General features: G+C 37.9%; 1 protein-coding gene across 8 annotated transcripts in view; it reads left to right on the forward strand.

Moving 5' to 3' along the window:
• TLE4 (TLE family member 4, transcriptional corepressor) overlaps positions 1 to 17,373 on the forward strand; it is a 133,150-nt gene that overhangs the window by 26,778 nt on the left and 88,999 nt on the right. For all 8 annotated transcript variants that reach the window (XM_080912833.1, XM_080912835.1, XM_080912834.1 and 5 more), the window contains exon 5: positions 6,559 to 6,621. In XM_080912833.1, the coding sequence (XP_080768959.1) occupies positions 6,559 to 6,621 (63 nt within the window). The remainder of the gene's footprint in view (positions 1 to 6,558; positions 6,622 to 17,373) is intronic.

Here is a 17,373-nt window from a genome sequence, read left to right on the forward strand (position 1 = left end):
AGTTCATTTACAAAATTACATATTAAATGCCTTTCTGTACTTCTGCCACATGGAATGTCCTTGGTGAATCATGGCTGCCCTCATCAAGATCATGTGCTTTAAAAATGTGCTATTTGGGCTAGAGAGATGGCTGAGTGGTTAAAAGCACTGATTGCTCTTCCAGAGGTTCTGAGTTCAATTCCCAGCAAGCACATGGTAGCTCACAACCATCTGTAATGAGATCTGATGCCCTCTTCTGCTGTGTCTAAAAGACAGCTATAGTGTACTTATATATAATAAATAAACAAATCTTTAAAAAATGCTATTCTAGGGTAGGGTGGTACCCAAGAGGGCCTATCCTTTTCTGAGGAGAAGGGGAGGGAACAGTGGGAGAGGGAAGATTTGAGAGGGTAGGACTGGTAAGAGATGGGAAGGCCTGTGATTGAGTTGTAAAGTGACTCAATAAATTAATGAAAAAAATCCTAAAAATAATTTGCTAATCTGCTTGAGGTTTGTGTGTTCTATGGACCAACGGTGTCTATCAGCATCATCTTGGAGTTTATTTAGAGTATACCTTTTTCAGGCCCAACTCCATCTGCTTTATACCAAGATTCCCAGACAGTTGGTAAACAGATTAAGACGAGGAGGGAATAGGTCAGTGAGTATGAGAATAGGGATTCTGCTGTGAAGTCATTGGAGTAAGAGGGTATTTTATGGACTGAGGTGAGAAATGAGTCCTGGGACCCTGATGAAGGTGGTTTTAGGTAACAGGATCAGCAAAAACAGACTTAAGGAAAAGTTTGTCTCTATCCTTGTAGTATCTTCTGTCCCAGCTGGCCAGGGCTGTGACTCACCTGCCCAGGATGTCTTAACTCAGCATTATACTATAGCTTAAGAACAAGTCACAGCTTTGATTTTGGTCAAACTGGGTGCTCACCATGAGAAAACCTTTCAAAGGACTGAAAGGATGTTTTGGCAGTGTTAGCTTTAAATAGTTGAAATTTCAACTATGTATTCAGCAACAGCTAGAGGGAAGATGAAGATGTTAGGAAAGGCTATGCTAGTACTGGAAGAAAGGAAAATAAATGCTCAGGAATACAGTCACAGAGGGAGATCTTTTGAAAGAAAATGATGGCAAGAAGAAAACAGATAAAGAAGTGCTAACCTAACAAAGTGTTGCCCAACATTTTACATTGAAACATGATTTCATCTGCAAATGACTTGGGCTCCATTCATAGTTGGTTGTCTTTGGACATGTGTGGCCTGTGGCCTCCAGGTTTGACATGCCTGGATGTGACCAAGAAGTAATGACCAAATCATCTGGCCTGGATTTGAGAGATAATGTACTGCTTCCATGGGTTTACAGTATAGGCATCATCAATGAGATATTGTTAAGGACCACAAGATTTTTTATTTTATTTTTTTCTTGTAAATTCTTCCGTCCCCCACTGTCCCCTCCCCTACTCTTCAGAAAAGGATAGCCCCTCTTGGGTACCACCCTACCCTAGAATAGCATTTTTTTTTAAAAGATGTGTTTATTTATTATATATAAATACAATGTAGCTGTCTTTCAGACACACCAGAAGAGGGCATCAGATCTCATTACAGATGGTTGTGAGCTACCGTGTAGTTGCTGTAAATTAGCATTCAAAGGCCCCAGTATGTTTATGGAAGGAAAAGAAACAGAGTAGCTGACATTACTTGCTGTGACCCTGGCAGAGAAGTGTTAAGGAGAGAAGCACTTCAGAGCTTGTTGAGCACAGCCAATCAGGTTCTTGACCAGTCCACCCTATTCTATGAACAAAGCTCAGGTTAGGTCAACAGAGAAGTAAATTTCCCTTGCCTTCTTCTGCTGATAGCTGACTTTTTCCTCTCATCTTTTTTTTTTTCTTCTATTTCCTGTCCTTCCTGGTTGAGCTGCTGAGCATAACTGATAACATTAGCTACGTTGTTTTTTTCAGACTTGAGAACTGCAGTGATTTGACCTTGTATGAGTGAGTGAATGTCAGGCACATGGATCATTAATCTTTCTGTATAATACAGCATTCTCTGGATCCCTCTTAAAGCTAGAATAGTATTAAATATAATATCAAAAGTCAACTAGTATGGTAATAGGTGACTACCTAAGGTTTTCTTTAAAGAAATACTTTTAGAATGTGTAGAGGTAAGGGGGAGGAACAGAGTTTAATCATTTAGAAAGTTCCCACAAGACCCATGGGCATACACTGAAATAGCTTCCTGGTTGTAGGGACTCTGCGTCTCACTAGAGGACGTTGTCCTGCACATAGCTGTGTGAGCACCACCAATAGTACCACGTATCTTGTTAGGGCAAATAGATGGGTTACTTGGAAGTATTCAGGAGACTAGGTTGTGCAGTGGCACATGATAGCACACTTTATCATTCATTAAAATGGCATACAATATTGCTGTAGTGATACCATCAGTTGAGACTTTGTTTCAGTGTAAGTCACTGAGGTGTGTGTGAAAGGTTAAAAAAAAAATGTAATATTGTTCAGTATAAAATACCTTGAGTAGTAACAGATACTTCCTCTGATTGAAGGAAGTAGAATGGGCAGCATTTTAAATAATCTTTACTTAGCCTTTACTACACAGTGAGTTCCAGGACAGCCAGGGCTACATACAGAGATCCTCTCTCAGAAAACTAAAATAAATAAATAAATTAATTTAAAAAAACTTTATTACTTTGCAAAAGGTCGTTTCTAAGATGTAAGATAGCTAATAAGTTTTTCAACTTGTTTTATGTCTGAGCTGAAATGATTGGTTTGGAATTTTCCCGTTTTCTCGCCCTTCATTATTGACTGGTAAAACCTCTGTTCCACTCTTCACCCCATCTCTAGAGTTAGCATGATGGTATTCAGTATCAGGTACATAGTCAAGGGGTTTTCATTATTCATTAAATGGCTTTTTTTGTTGTTACATTTTTCTAAGATATTTTGCCAAAACCAAATGGCTTTTTTCTTTCTTTCTTTCCTTCCTTCCTTCCTTCCTTCCTTCCTTCCTTCCTTCCTTCCTTCCTTTCTTCCTTCCTTCCTTCCTTCCCTTTTTTTTGAGTAGGAGTAGGGATGATTGCCTTATTTAATGAATTTTTTTTTTCTTGTTTGGGAATATGATACAAAGGTAGAAAATAAAAAAAAATAGTATAGTGGTGAATTGAGGGTAGGAAAATATGTTCAACATTTTTATTAAAAATTTGAAGGAAATTTTTTGTGTGGGGGTGATATATGTATGCACATACCCATGTATATGTCAAATGCTCAGAGGAAGGTATCTGTTCTCTTTAAACTGGAGATAACAGGTCTTTGTCACCTGTTAGATATGGGTGCTGGGAATAAAACTCTGGTCCCCTGTAAGGGCAGCAAGCAGGCCTAAGGGCTGAGCCATTGCTCCAGCTCCATCAACTGCTTTTCTTAAATGAGTATCTTTATGACTAGAAAAGATGTAATAGAAGTGTCAAATGTTAAAGTATTTGTCAAAGTTTGAGGGTTTTTTGGGTCATTTTTGGATATGAACAACTGTCCTTTTATAGGACTGCTAATACTGATTTGGAGTATCATGGGTGTTAAAGGCAGTAGTTTAGCAGTGACCTTAAAGCATCAAAAGCAATAATAACACCACATAGTTCTAACAACGAACAGTATTTCAGCATCTTTGCCTGTTTCAATAGGCTATCTGAGAATGCACTGCTCAGGGACGCGTGACCCACATCACCTATAAATTTGATTGGAAGCCAAAGAACTGGCATAGGCTGATGGATAGCAGATTAGAGTCCTGATTAACCATGTGATTCGAAGACTGGAAATATATTGTCTAAGCCAGATTCATCAGATGCAATCAGAATTTCAAGTGGTCAGATGCAATTCAAATGTGTGCTGTGGCTTTTCCTCCTCAGTTGTCTTTTCCCTTCTTTCCCCAAAGCTGAAAAATACTTCTTTGATGAATCTGCTTCTTACCCTAAAGCTGTCTGTCTGTTATTCATCAGAAAGCAGGTCGCAGTTCAGTGAGCAGAAGAAAAGATTTTAATAGCAGCTGTGCCAAGGGCTGTAATGCATCATTTTAGAGCCCTAATTACATTACAATGACAAATATCAATGGTGACAACAGCAATAACCTACATCCTTTAATGGCTGTGCTAGAAAAGGAGTTTGGGCCCCACGCCATTAGATTAGACTCAGTTTCAAAACATAGGCCATTAGAAGTGTGTGTCCACAGCATTACTGGTTGATCGCTGAAGCCCAGTGGAAAGTCCTGAAAATAAATGATGCCTCCCCAAAGCTTGGTCCTGTGGGACAAAAGAGGTGAAATTAGATGACCATGGAAGCAGCAGTGTTTCCGAGGCAACTTTAGCTCTCAAAGTGAGGAATGGCCTGCTTAATTGTATGAAATCACACAGACATACCCCACCCCCTTGCTGCCAATTAGCCTGTCCAGGAAAATCTATTGGCATGACAGCATAAAGAAATTAAGAAGTTTTTTAAACAAAAGGAGACCTTTAAAGAAAAAGTTTAAAGATTTTACTCATTTTTCTATTGATGTGTAGGTTAATATACATAACTTTTAGTATTAAGACTTGTTTTTATTTTGGTGGGTTTTGTTTGTTCTTTGGTTTTGCCTTAAGTAGGTGCTCAGACTTTAAATAGCTTATTAAAGCACCAAATACCTCTTTATTTTTTTATTTTATTTTACTAGACGACTGAGTTTCCTTAGTAGTTTTTACTGCCTATATTATGTAGGCAAATTAAAGAACTCAGTTTTCCTACATGCCCACATGCTTTTTTCAACCCTCCTAGCTAGGGACTATTTTATTTATGTAAACAACATAATGAGGAAAATATGCTTGGCAGATGGTTCTAAGCACAAGAATCATCAGTTTGGTTTGCCCCAAAGTCTCATTATCTTTTATTTCTATCCCCACCTCTCCACACAAAAAGCCTAACCACCAAATGCCTTTGAGCATTCAGCCTCCTGAATTCTATTCTGCTTTCTTAACTTACCTTAGAATTTAACTCTATCACCACTGTGGAATGTGCATCCAGGTGGAGAGGGGGTTGGTGGTTCCCATTGTAGCCTTTCATGGTGGTTTAAGCATTCTTAAAGGATGGCTAAATGATCCATGGGGCCAGGGCAGTAAATTAAATCAGGTCAACACATTGGAGTCTCGGTCACTGCTGCTTACTGGTACTGGGCTTTGTCTGTCTCATTAGGAGAGCTGGCTGGGATGGAAAGCCTATACTGGGAACTTCATGGTAAATTTGTGTGTGTGTGTGTATGTGTGTGTGTGTGTTTGCTGATGAAGTTTTTAAGGTGCTAGCATTTAAAAAATTGCACAGCTACAAAGTTAAAAGGGCAACCGCATAAGGAAGCCTCGATTGCACAAGCACTGTTGCTGTTGTATAATGACTTAGCAAGAAAAAGAGCGTTTGTGTGCTTTCATAAAATGAACTGATTCTGGGTGAAATTTATTTTAAGAGTGTTTCAGGAATTGGAATTGCATTGCATTTTCAGCCTTTTAAAATTTCTTAACCTCCCCCTTTCACCACATAAATATAAACATTTTTATGTATGTATGTGCATATATTAAAAACGATGTCTATCACAAGATATATAACATACCATCTGAAGATGCATATGAAGGTAAACATCAGTAAAGCTATGATTAAAGAACATGTAACAGCACGTTTTTATTGTTTTAAAAACCTTCAGTTCTGAGGTAGGAGAATTATATGCATTTTTTTGTCCCTGTATTTCCAAAAAAGTTAAAGAATAACTTCTATTGTCTACCTTCCTTAAAAACCTTTCCAGATTTCTAGATTGCTATCTGCTGAATGTAGAACTTAGCATGCTCTAACTCCACACTGAAAAACTTCAGCTGACAGATTTAGAAACCGTTACTGTTTGAAAATATCCTAATACTCAGCAATTAATAATTACTTCAGTTTACTTGATTGCTGCCTCCCTTTGTTGGTTTCAGGAGATTGGGAGCTAGTATCAAAACCCACTGTAGTGTAAAAACCCACTGTAGTGTTTACAGGCAAAGGCTGCCTGAGCAGCTGCACATGCCTCAGGTTCAAGCATTCTAAAGGATGATACATTCAAGCGTTTTAAGTTCAAGGCTTGCTTGAACTTAAGAGAGGGTAAGGGAGTGAAATACTTACACACAACAATCATTTGGTTATGGAAACAGTTGGGATATATAAAGAATAAAAATGTGTGTTATCCCATTAAATAAAGACAGATTTTATGAAAACATTAGATTGGGCAAGGGTCCCTCCTGCTGAAGGCTTTGGAAAACTGGTTTCGCGTCATGGAGATTAAATTCATTTTTTATTACTCTGGTGCTTGAAGATTAAATTTTAAGATGAATGCTGTTTAATAAATCCTGCTGTTAATGTGACTCTGTTGTCACTGCTTCCCTTAATGGGCTTGCTGAGAAGGTAGTTTTTCTCTTCTTTAGATGCTGCCAGCCAGAGTACAAAGTGCCTTTTAATATCATCTGGTTAGTATTTTGGGAATCTATAACCATCTGACTACTTTCTTATACTGTGTTTCTCTTTTTTGCAGGCAGAGATTGTTAAGCGACTAAATGCTATCTGTGCACAGGTCATTCCTTTCCTGTCCCAAGAGGTAAGATTGCTGATCTGATAGCTAGGAGTTGTTGCCATTTTATTGATTTTGCAAACAAGGGATTGTAGACTCCTGGCCTTGGCATTTTCTTGATGTTCATATTTCACATTTCTAAAGTACAATTTTCTCATTTCAACTTCTGAACCTTATTGGTGTTTACTGTAATGTAATTTAAATGTGTTTATTAATCGAATATTTGTATTAAGTAAAATTTAATTATTAAACTAGTTTGCTGTCATTTTCAAACTAGAGTTGCTCAGCATTATGCCTATTTATTATAATGCTATTTAATCATAGTGATTGTAGAATTACCAGCAAGACAAGAGCTTGATTTGTGTATCTGTCACTGAGCAATGGGACTGAGCAAAAGATGTATCTAGAAAGGCTTCACCTAGTGGCTAAACAAATGGGGGACAATTTGGCTGCTGCTTTGAGAAAGGTATTTTTCTTTACCTGATGAATTCTTTATGTTGACTATTCAAGGTAAATCTAGTGTACTCATTTCTGTGCCACCTTAGGCTTTGCTAATGGGGCCTTTTTATGTGGCAAATGCCTGGCATTGTAGCTCACTAGTTTTGATTCGTTCATTACTAGGGAAAGTACATACTGTCAAATTTATGCAGGTTAAAAGGAAGGTCTGTCTTGTTAGTGCTTGGTGGTTTCCTTTGTTCCCCTCTCTATTTGCTTGATTTGGGTAGGTGGAATACTATTGAGAGTACTGGAAAAGGATTATTGAATCTTTTATTTGCTCTGGTTCCTTCATCAGCTGTAAGAAGGAAGAACTATTTCTAATGTTTTGTGGCAACAATACTTGGCTCTTTGGTTTTAGGCAGATCAGGCACCTTGCTCCCACTCTTTTTAGTTACTATATTCTCTCATTGCTTTTCACACACTTGTCTAACAATGGTATGGGCTGGGTTAGACACAACAGTATTCTGAATTAGTACATGCCTTACAAGCATGTAGATTTTATGTTTTCCAAACCTGTTTAGATTTGAGTAACTACTATGCTGAAGAAGGAGATACTCTTACTCATAAACCTTGCTGTTTTCTAATTCACATACTTGGTCCCCCCTTTTAGTTGGGACCACTGAACTTCATTATCCTCATTTATCTCTTTTTACTCAGTATTTGCCTGTTACTGGATTAGGTGTGTTTTGACTAAGAGCATCAAGGGGCATATTTGCATTTTTTTCTTCCCTTTTTTCTTCCTTATTTTACAATATATACTTATCTTTATTACTATCTGTGCGTGCCTCCATATATGTATGTGTGCTGTGCATGTGCCAGGGACCCGAAGAAGGCAGTAGATCCCTTCTGTGGAGTTACAGGTGTTTATAAGCCAATTAGTGAGTTCGGGAAAACAGGACCTAGTTCCTCTGTTCCTGAAGCAAGTGTTTGTAACATGTAGCCCTCTCTCTACCTTGTATTTTCATTTCCTTCTCTTGGCCTTACCTAGACTAGTGAGTGATTCTTATTTGAAGAAGTTCTACTTGTGGAGGTAGAGAATGAGAAGAATACATGATCTCAAAGCTGTAACTGGGCTGGAACATGACACTCAAAGGTAGCAGAGGAAATCTACATACTAGGGATGCAGTTAGTAGTTAGTCTTCAGCAGATGCAGACCACTATATGCAATTACTAGGACAGCTTTGCCCCATAGCATTTCTATAGAGTCTGTGGATTATGGTCAGAAATGGAAGGTGGTCTTGGGGGTACTGATAAGTTATTTTCCCACATGATTCATATTGCTTGTGTGAGCAGGCCAGTGGGAACAGAATGTGAAGTGGTAGCAGGGCTAAGCAAGACTGGACTGGAATTAATTGGTTGAGGATGTTGTGCCCTGTAGAAGAAAGCATTGGGGAGGTATTAGCAACTCCTTTTCTTCTGCTCTATGCCTGGAGGGTAGACATTAATTTTACTATTTGCTTTCCTATGACTGACAAGCTCTTCATTTTGGTCTTTAGTATACATAATGAGCCTATATCAGTTTTCTAAACCTTAATTCTGTATATATCTTTTATTCTTTCTAACTTCCTTTTTTGTTTTTTAAGATTTATTTATTATATATGAATACACTATAGCTGTCTTCAGACACACCAGAAGAGGGCATCAGATCTCATTACAGATGGTTGTGAGCCACCATGTGGTTGCTGGAATTTGAATTCAGCACCTCTGGAAGAGCAGCCAGTGCTCTAACCACTGAGCAATCTCTCCAGCCCTCTTTTTAATTTTCTAAGATGGAGTATGTCTCTTAAAATTTAAGCCACAAATACGTGTATTCTTATTGTTTAGGATTGCATTTATGTTTGAGGTTGAATATACCCTACCTTGTTTCTTTGGGGTATTCTGTAAGCAGATACCTAACTTCTTCCCTTAGGCCAGATGGACCTTAATCTGGAGGACAGGCAGGAGGCAGCTGATTAGAGAAAGAAGGATTCTATTTCCTGTCTCTTCAGAAGCAGAAAAAATAACTCTCACATGGAGAAAGGCATTACTTAGTGCCAGAACTGAAGGCTTTTAATCTGATCTTTTAACACCAGCTCTCTGTGAGACAGTGTCGCTGCCAGGAAGGCAGCTGTGGCATCAGCATTATTTTTAAATGTTTTTTATTTAAAAATTAAATGATTCTACTTGGAGAAAGGGGGGGAGGGAGGGAGGGAGAGAGAGGGATTGTGTGTGTGTGTGTGTGTGTGTGTGTGTGTGAGATAGAGTTTGTTCTCTGGAGACTAGAACACAAGCTGTAAGACAGTAGGTGGAGGTGTTTTGAGCATCTGAAAGTGGGTTCTGGAATCTGACAGAAGCAGTAGATAAATTTATATATGTCTAGATTTTCTGCCTTTAATTTATCTTTGTGTGTTAATTGGTTTTGTTTGTGTATAGTTTATTATAGTAGTAGTAGTAAATTGCAATTATTAAATATCTTTGGTTGGTTTTATCTATAAAATTTTTTTTTTAAAGTCAAGTTTTGGTTCAAATATACTTAAGGTTGATCAATAATTTTATAATTACAGAAAAATATTTTTTTAATATATTCCACTACAAGATTAAAAACTAGAGCCGACACATTCAGCCGTGACTAAAGTCCTAGGCATTAGACAAAGATAGTACTATCTCTTCCTGTTAAAGGTAAATAACAAAATAACAGTTACTTAGATTTTAGAATTTCACAGGATCCCTAATACTACAATTTAGAAACCATGAACCCTCATCAGTCTAAATCTTTTCTTCTCCCCATATTTGGCTATACTGACCTGTATTCTACTCAGAATTTTGTGGTCCAAGAGTAAGATACAGATCCCGGGAATACCGTGATTTCCTCTTACTGCCTTTGAGCTGGCAGTTGATGAAGAAACAGCAGCGCTTTTGGACCTGAATTGAGTCTTGGCTTCCCTGCTACAAATCACCTGGCTTTTGTCTAACCCAACCAGAGCTGTGTGACTGTTAGCAAGTACTTTGCCTTTCTCAGTCTCAGTTTCCTCATTTGTGTGATGAGGAGACTCAGTACCTGGGCAGCTAGTGCACACACTTCCCATGTGGCCATAGCAGCTCTGGCTACAATGAATGGTGTCAGCAGATGGAGCTGTAAGTTTTTTTGGAGGAAGATCTGGAACTGCTTCTAAATATTTTTGAATCATTACTATTTAATGATTTAATGTGAATTGGTTATCTTTCTTTCTAATGTCCTTTCTATAAGTTAAAACTAAGCCCAAAGAGTCTGAGCTAACTGGATGTCTGGTTATTTTTCTTGAACAATTTCAGTATCGCACCTATAGATCTGTTGTTTCTCTGGGTCCTCAGTCACAATGAGTGATGCCAGTGAATGCTGTCTTTGTGTGTGTTGTCTCACCGAAAACCCACCTCCCCTTTCCAGGAGGTTGCATCATTTAAAGCCATTCTGATGTCAATTGAAATCTGTGTGATACTGTTGCATCTTGAAAATGGAGGCAGCATTTCTCCTAATGTGAAATCAAATCAAAGCTCTTCATTGGTTTGTGTTGGGAACATTATCTCTGTAAACCTCAGTGTTCCTGTCAAATGAGACCAGCTCTGCCTTAAAATGTGTATTGTGTGTATTGAAATAGCATCTGTTATAGGACATGCCCAGTTCCTCCTCCCCTAGTGTACTTGCAGGGAGATGGAATCTGAGTCCTAAGACATTTGGCAAGGAAGAGCAACCTGGGAAGAGTTGAAGGTAATATTTTAGACAGGCTGGCAATAGGCAGCCAGTTCTGAAAACACTAGCTTTTCAGAAGGAAAGAAATATTTTGACTTATTAAATTTAAAGTATTAAATATTGAGTACCTAATTGTAGAATGGAACAGTTGTGGTTTTGGTCCTTTTTATTTTCCTATAAGGGCTATTTTGAGTCAATCAACATTACTTGATTGTAATCAAGTGTTCTAAGACCTTTGAGAATTTCAGGCCTTGGTAGGCTGTAGGTTTGTAATATCATAGTTGAAATTCTCTTCTCCGTGAACAGTTGTATTTTTTAGAGACTTGCATTGATAACAAGGAATAGGTCACCATAAGAGGCATATTATGTGAGAAGTGGCAAAGTGATAAGAACCTGAGCTCGTCCCAACTGAGGACCAGAATTTGGCTCAGCAGTTTTTATATTCTTTGTGATATTGAGCAGAATCCTTGGGTTTGTAAGGCCGCAGTTCCCAGGTTTCTGTGTTAAACTCCAGGGCTTATTAGTAACAATTGGTGATAATGTAAAAGACCTAGGTGGATTTTTGGCCATTTTAACAGAGTGCAACTTACCTAGATGATTTATTCATTAAAAAAGCTTGTTCTCAGGTAATAGTAGTTCTACAAGAGAATCTTGGCAACTTCAGGATGCTATAAATTTCGGTCTCCATGTTCATTATCTCTTGTCCTGTCTGTGGAAATGGGAAAGGAGGGAGAATATTTTTCCTTTAAAAGGCAGAATGTAGAAGATGTTAATCTCTTTGCAGTGTCATAGACCTCGTTACTGTCCTTATATAGCTATAAGGAGACGTTGAAGTATATAGTCTTCCACAGCCACCTAAAACTCACAGTAGGGTAAAAAAAGAGGAATATAGAGGTAGCTTTTAGATACAGTGTTATGCATAAGATGGAAAATAATGGCTGTTTTTGCTATTATGTGGCATGTGTTTACATTATAAATATCTGACCATATACTTAGCAACACCCATTTTAATTTATATGTTTTTGCTATAAAAATTATATAATCTCAGTAGTTCAAATCTTGCTGGACTATAGCTCATTAAGTAGTTTATACTTGATATATTCACACAGTATAGAAAGGAATGGAATATAGGAACAGATATGGACCATGTAAACTGTCTACAGATATGGACCGTGTAAACTGTCTGAACAACTTGTAGTTTGCTTATTTGTGCCTGTTAAGCATTTACAGTCTTAAGATTTTTAAACATACTTCTCAGTTTAAGACTAGAATATGGCAAATTATACTTGGTCTGCTGTATTTTGTAGCAAATTTGATGGATGGAAAGTGATTTTTCTTTCCTTTACTGTCTCACATATATCTTGAGGCAGTGAGATTTCAAAAGTCCAAGTTTCCTCTTCCAAATTAGGAAAGAATCATACTGCAGGCCATTGGTTTTAAGATGTCTTTTTTTTTTTTTTTTTTTTTTAAATCTGCTTAAGCTGGGTAATGGAGTCCCACACCTTTAATCCCAGCAGGAGGCAGAGGCAGGTGGATGGATCTTTTTGAGTTTGAGGCTAGCTTGGTCTATAGAGTAAGTTCAAGGACAGCCAGGGCTACACAGAGAAACCCTGTCTTGAAAAAACAAAATAAAAAAAAAATAATCTGCTTAAATTTATTGTTTTGCAGAATTAAGTTGATCCATTTTAATGGCTTGTATAACAAATTATTTTTGATATAATACTTTTGTTCTTTTGGAATTTTGTTTATACCCCTATATCTCATTTCCCTAATTAATGCCTCCTGGATCCACTCTCACTTCCCTAATCCCCAACTTCATTTCGCAACTTTTCTTACTTAATAATGAAATCCACTTTGTGGTGCTCAAATTTATTCTGTCCAATGAAGTATGGTTGAACTAGTGGGGCCAAACCCTTAAAGAAAACTAACCCCCTCCCCACAAGTTGTCACCTGTAGCTACTCAGCTAGGGGCAGGGGCTCACAGTCTCTTTCCACCTTTGTGCTAGATTGCTGACTCAGCTGCTGCAAGTTCACGAGTGCATGGCCCTTTCATGTCCAGAAGACAGTGTTTTGCTCAAACTCTTGCTGACTTCTCATAAACTTTCTGCTGCTCTATCAGGATAGTACTGAGCCTCATGTGGTTGTGATGTAGATGTCCCGTCTGTGTCTGAGTACCCACTGACCTATTCTCTGCACTTCTGCAAACCATTTTTAAACCACAGCCTTAAATAATCCTGGAGAGTGAAAGCAGACAGTGGTTCCTTATGAGCAGTGGCTGCTGAAATCCCATTTCTTAAACTCATGGTCCTTGTTTTAAATCTTCCCATTACTAAATTAAACAGCTTGTTTGTAGTCACTCAGTGCTAAAGAGAAGGGATATTTGGTTTCTTCCTCCTTTTGGAACTACACAGCTAGGTATTTTGTTTGTAAGTTAAACAGGCAGAGCTCCTTGGGAGCTTGTGGAGGTGTCATGTAGGCTGGACCTCATATTGACACGAGTTACTTGTAGTCTGGGCTCACAAAGGAGCAGAGCGGTTTTTTTGTGCATCTGTTATTTTGAATAAATACTGGTTTAATAAGTGAAATAATTAATTGGTTTTTTCTTTATAACATTTAACAGAAATGTTCTAATTATTAGACTTTTTAGACCATAAAAGCTGAATTATGAGTGAAAAATGCTAGTCTTTTACTTTGATCTAACATTTACTTAGGGGAAAGATAGGTTTTAACTTTCAGTGCTTTCTGGTACAAATTATTCACAGCTTAGAGCTTTCCTTTGCCCATTTCTGCATTAGGTTTTCTAACCAATTGTATCATGTTGCAAATTTTCTTTGTTTTGTTGTTTTTTTCCTCAGAATTTTGTAGATTAACTTGGACTTCCTACATTGCATTTACAAAGTAGACAGTGAGGGTTAGAGGGATTGCTCAATGGTTAAGAGCACTGTCTGACTTCAATTCCTAGCATCCACATGGTGGCTTACAACCATCTGTAATGTGATCTGATGCCCTCTTCTGGCATGCAGGTGGATATGCAGATACTGCTCTCATACTTAAAAATAAATTAAATCTTTTAAAAAGTAAATAATAACCCACAGTTAGGAAACAGTGGTCATATAAATTCAATAGAATTATAATTTGAAATGATGCATACATTTTTGTCTCAGATGGGTCTACATTTGTTCCTTCTAATGTGATGTGAAAACAACCTTTCTGGGCATGTGGTAGAGGAGTATGGTCCATGCAATTTATTTTAGCATGTGGGTACTGCATTTTTCTGAATCACATTTTGCATGTACAAAATAGTTGTGAAATGAAAGCTGAAAAATGTGATCAGTCACTTTCTTACTGTGCCTTAGGGAGGAAAGGAACAAAATACAGTGGTTACACGCACTGGTAGCAGAGTTATCCATCTGTAATGGCTCCACCTTAACTCCTCATATTGCTTGTTAACGTTTTAAGAAGCCAATGTCTTGTGGTAACATGGTTTGATGTAGGTGAGCTTGGCTGGAATCACTAGAGAACCTCTGGTAGGCAGGCAAACAGAGATAGGAGAACATTTGAGTGTCAGCAGCCTGTATCACGTAAGTTGGCTTCAAAGTTGGAGTCAGTTTGTCAGCTTTGGAAATGGGTTCCAGTGCATTCTATGCAGAGGATGTCCTAAAGGATATATATGCATTGGGACTTCTTCAGAAGATTTGATCCCAATTTGTGACTTTTACATTTAGGGGTGTGCAGGGTAAACATCATTTAAAGTATTTTATTTTCCCTCAAAACCCTGAGCTATCAGAGAACATAGTACTCCCCTGTGTTCTTTTGGTTGACTAATTATCTTGCTTCACCTGACCATGTGTTTTAATCACAATTGAGTGGCATAATGGTAGCATTATGATCTGTTTGACCTCAGGAAATAAAAGCTGACTCTCAGGAGGTAATTTTCTTTGTCTCCTGCAGGTTTAATTAAATGTGGGCTTCCCTCCAAAGGCAGCATTGACAGCCTTGTATGCATGTTTCCAAAATTAATATATGTTTGAAAAACCTACTATCTTTGAGTGAAGATAAACTTCAAAGTACTTCGAGTATAGGCAGAGTAGCATTGTTTAATACAGAGGTAGTAACGTTAATTTAAATTACAATTAAGGCTTAAGAAAAATTAAGAACTACTTTCTCAATTACTCTAGACACATTCCAAGTACTTAGTGCTTAGTCATTTGTGGTTGGTGGCTGACATATTAGTACAGATGGAATTCCGTGTCCTTTCGCAGGGAGGAGGCAAGGGAAAATGATGAGTGGGGAAAGACTTGAGTAACTTGAGCTCTTGTTCCTAACAGCTTATTTTTATGCTATTTTTACCTCTTAATTGTTTTACAAAGTAACAGGTTTCTTTATGGTATTTTCATACATACTCAGTTGTGGTTGAACTCCCCTCTCTCATTTCCTCTTTTCTCCCATCTTTTTGACCCCATTTCTCCTTAAAGACTTTCATTCCTAGTATTCTCCCTTTCAGTTTTCTATATTGATTAAAGCCCTATTCCCACCTTCTAATGGATCCCTTTTTTGTTTCTTGGTCACTACATATACTTCACATAAGTACACTATATAAAACTAAGAGACTGCTATCTGCATAAGACAAAAAAAGAGAGAGAGAGAGAGAGATGTTTTTCTGAGCCTGGGTTTTCTCAATATTTTCCAGGTCTATCCATGGTCTTATAAATTCATTTTGTAACATTTGAATAAAATTCCATTAATATATATTTAGTGTAGTTTCATTATTTCCTATTCACAAGCGATGGACAACTAGACGGGTGGCATTGTGGCCAGAGCAGCAATAACCATTGATGTGATGGTATCTCTGTCATAAATAGAGTCGTGTGTGTGAGTGTGTGTGTGTGTGTGTGTGTGTGTGTGTGTGTCTATGTGTCTATGTGCCTGTGTGCATGTGTGTTAGTAGTAGTTGTATTTGTAATTGTTGCGAAACCTCACGCTGATTTCTATAGTGGCTGACAGTTTACTCTTTAACTAACAAAGAATTAGACTTTTTTTTTGCCACATCCTCGCCAGAATTATTCTCTCTCTCTTTTTTTTTTTCTTTTGATGATAGCCACTTTGCCAGACTGAAACAAAGCCTCAAAGTAATTTTAATTTGCATTTCTTTGAAAAGCATTGGCAATTTGTATTTTTTCTTTTGAGAACTCTGTTTACATCTGTAGTCTTTGATCCTATGTTTGAAGCCAAAATTGTTTGGTAGGCTGTATGTATCTGTTCATCATCTAAACTGTGGCTTTGAGAAGTTCTTCATTTTACCAAATGTTGGCGATATTTATGTTTTCATCTAATTTTTAAAAACAGTTTTGGAACACTATATATGACAGGCAGATTTAGGAGGTACACTTTTATTTTATTGTGCATGTACCTGTAGACTTAGTATGCAATCTTTGGTCAATGAAGTAGGATCTCAGTGAGATTTATAAAGCATGATTGAGTGGTACTTTCACATGAACTTGATCTGGTCAGTTGCGCCTGGAGCTTTGTGTTCTATCCACATTGAGTATGACTTGAAGACTGAACATTAGAGCCATTGAGTGACCTAAGAATGTTTAACATGAAAGGGAAGTACATTGGAAACCCATTATACTATTTTCAGATGTCAGTTCGGAGAAGAAGTTAGCGCCAGTGGGAAGCTTTGAGAAAGTAGATTTTAAATCATGGCATTAGGGCTCATTATCCTCCAGTATCATGAGTTCTTTTCAGAGAATGACTGACAACTGGCTAGAATTCTACAGAGGGTGGTAAGCTATTGGATATGCTATGGTTTTGACCTGTGGATGGTACTGCAGTTCTCCTACACCAACCCAGACAGCATTTGGTTTTCAGAGCTTTGTTTGTTGCGTCATAAAGCCTAGTATCTGGGTCTCAGAATTTCTCGAGGTTCTTTCTAGGTCCAAATTATGATATATGGGTGGCGTGTATCTGCACGTGGCTAATGCTTCCTATCAGGAAGAGCATTTGGTTTAAGTTCCGACTTGAATGTCTTTCACCTGGTATATTGCATAGCTCTCTAGCTGTCCTCATTTTGTTAACTCCCTGCCCCTGCCTTCAGTAAGGTCCATCTTACTAAACTCCAGAACTGATAGGATTCTGTGGCTATGTCTCACTTTCTACCAGGATAAAGTACAGCTGCTTGTTACATCGTGCAAAGGCCTTACACTGATGGGCATGTTCCATTCTTTCAGATTTTTATGCCTAGCAATATATGCACATCTAGAAAATACCTCTGACCATATTCCTAGCATCTCCATGCATCTGCCTTTGCTGTGATTGCCTCTTCTACATTAAGGAGATTTTGCCTGCCCTAAGGCCCTATACATCTTACTCTGCCTGTCCTTTGGAGTTCTACCAACTCTCCCCCAGTCACCCACAAGCTTCTTTGGACTCCACAAACCTTTATCAAGTTTCTCCTTTGCCTGTTTTTTTTTTCCCCCCCTTTTCTCTCATTCTTCATCCAAAGACAAGTGCTTCTAGTCTCAGCTGTCAGGTCAGCTTCCTTGGGGACTCATACTCTAGTACTTAGATTACAT

This window comes from Micromys minutus, assembly GCF_963924665.1.
Source record: "Micromys minutus genome assembly, chromosome: 2".
Taxonomy (NCBI): Eukaryota; Metazoa; Chordata; class Mammalia; order Rodentia; family Muridae; genus Micromys; species Micromys minutus.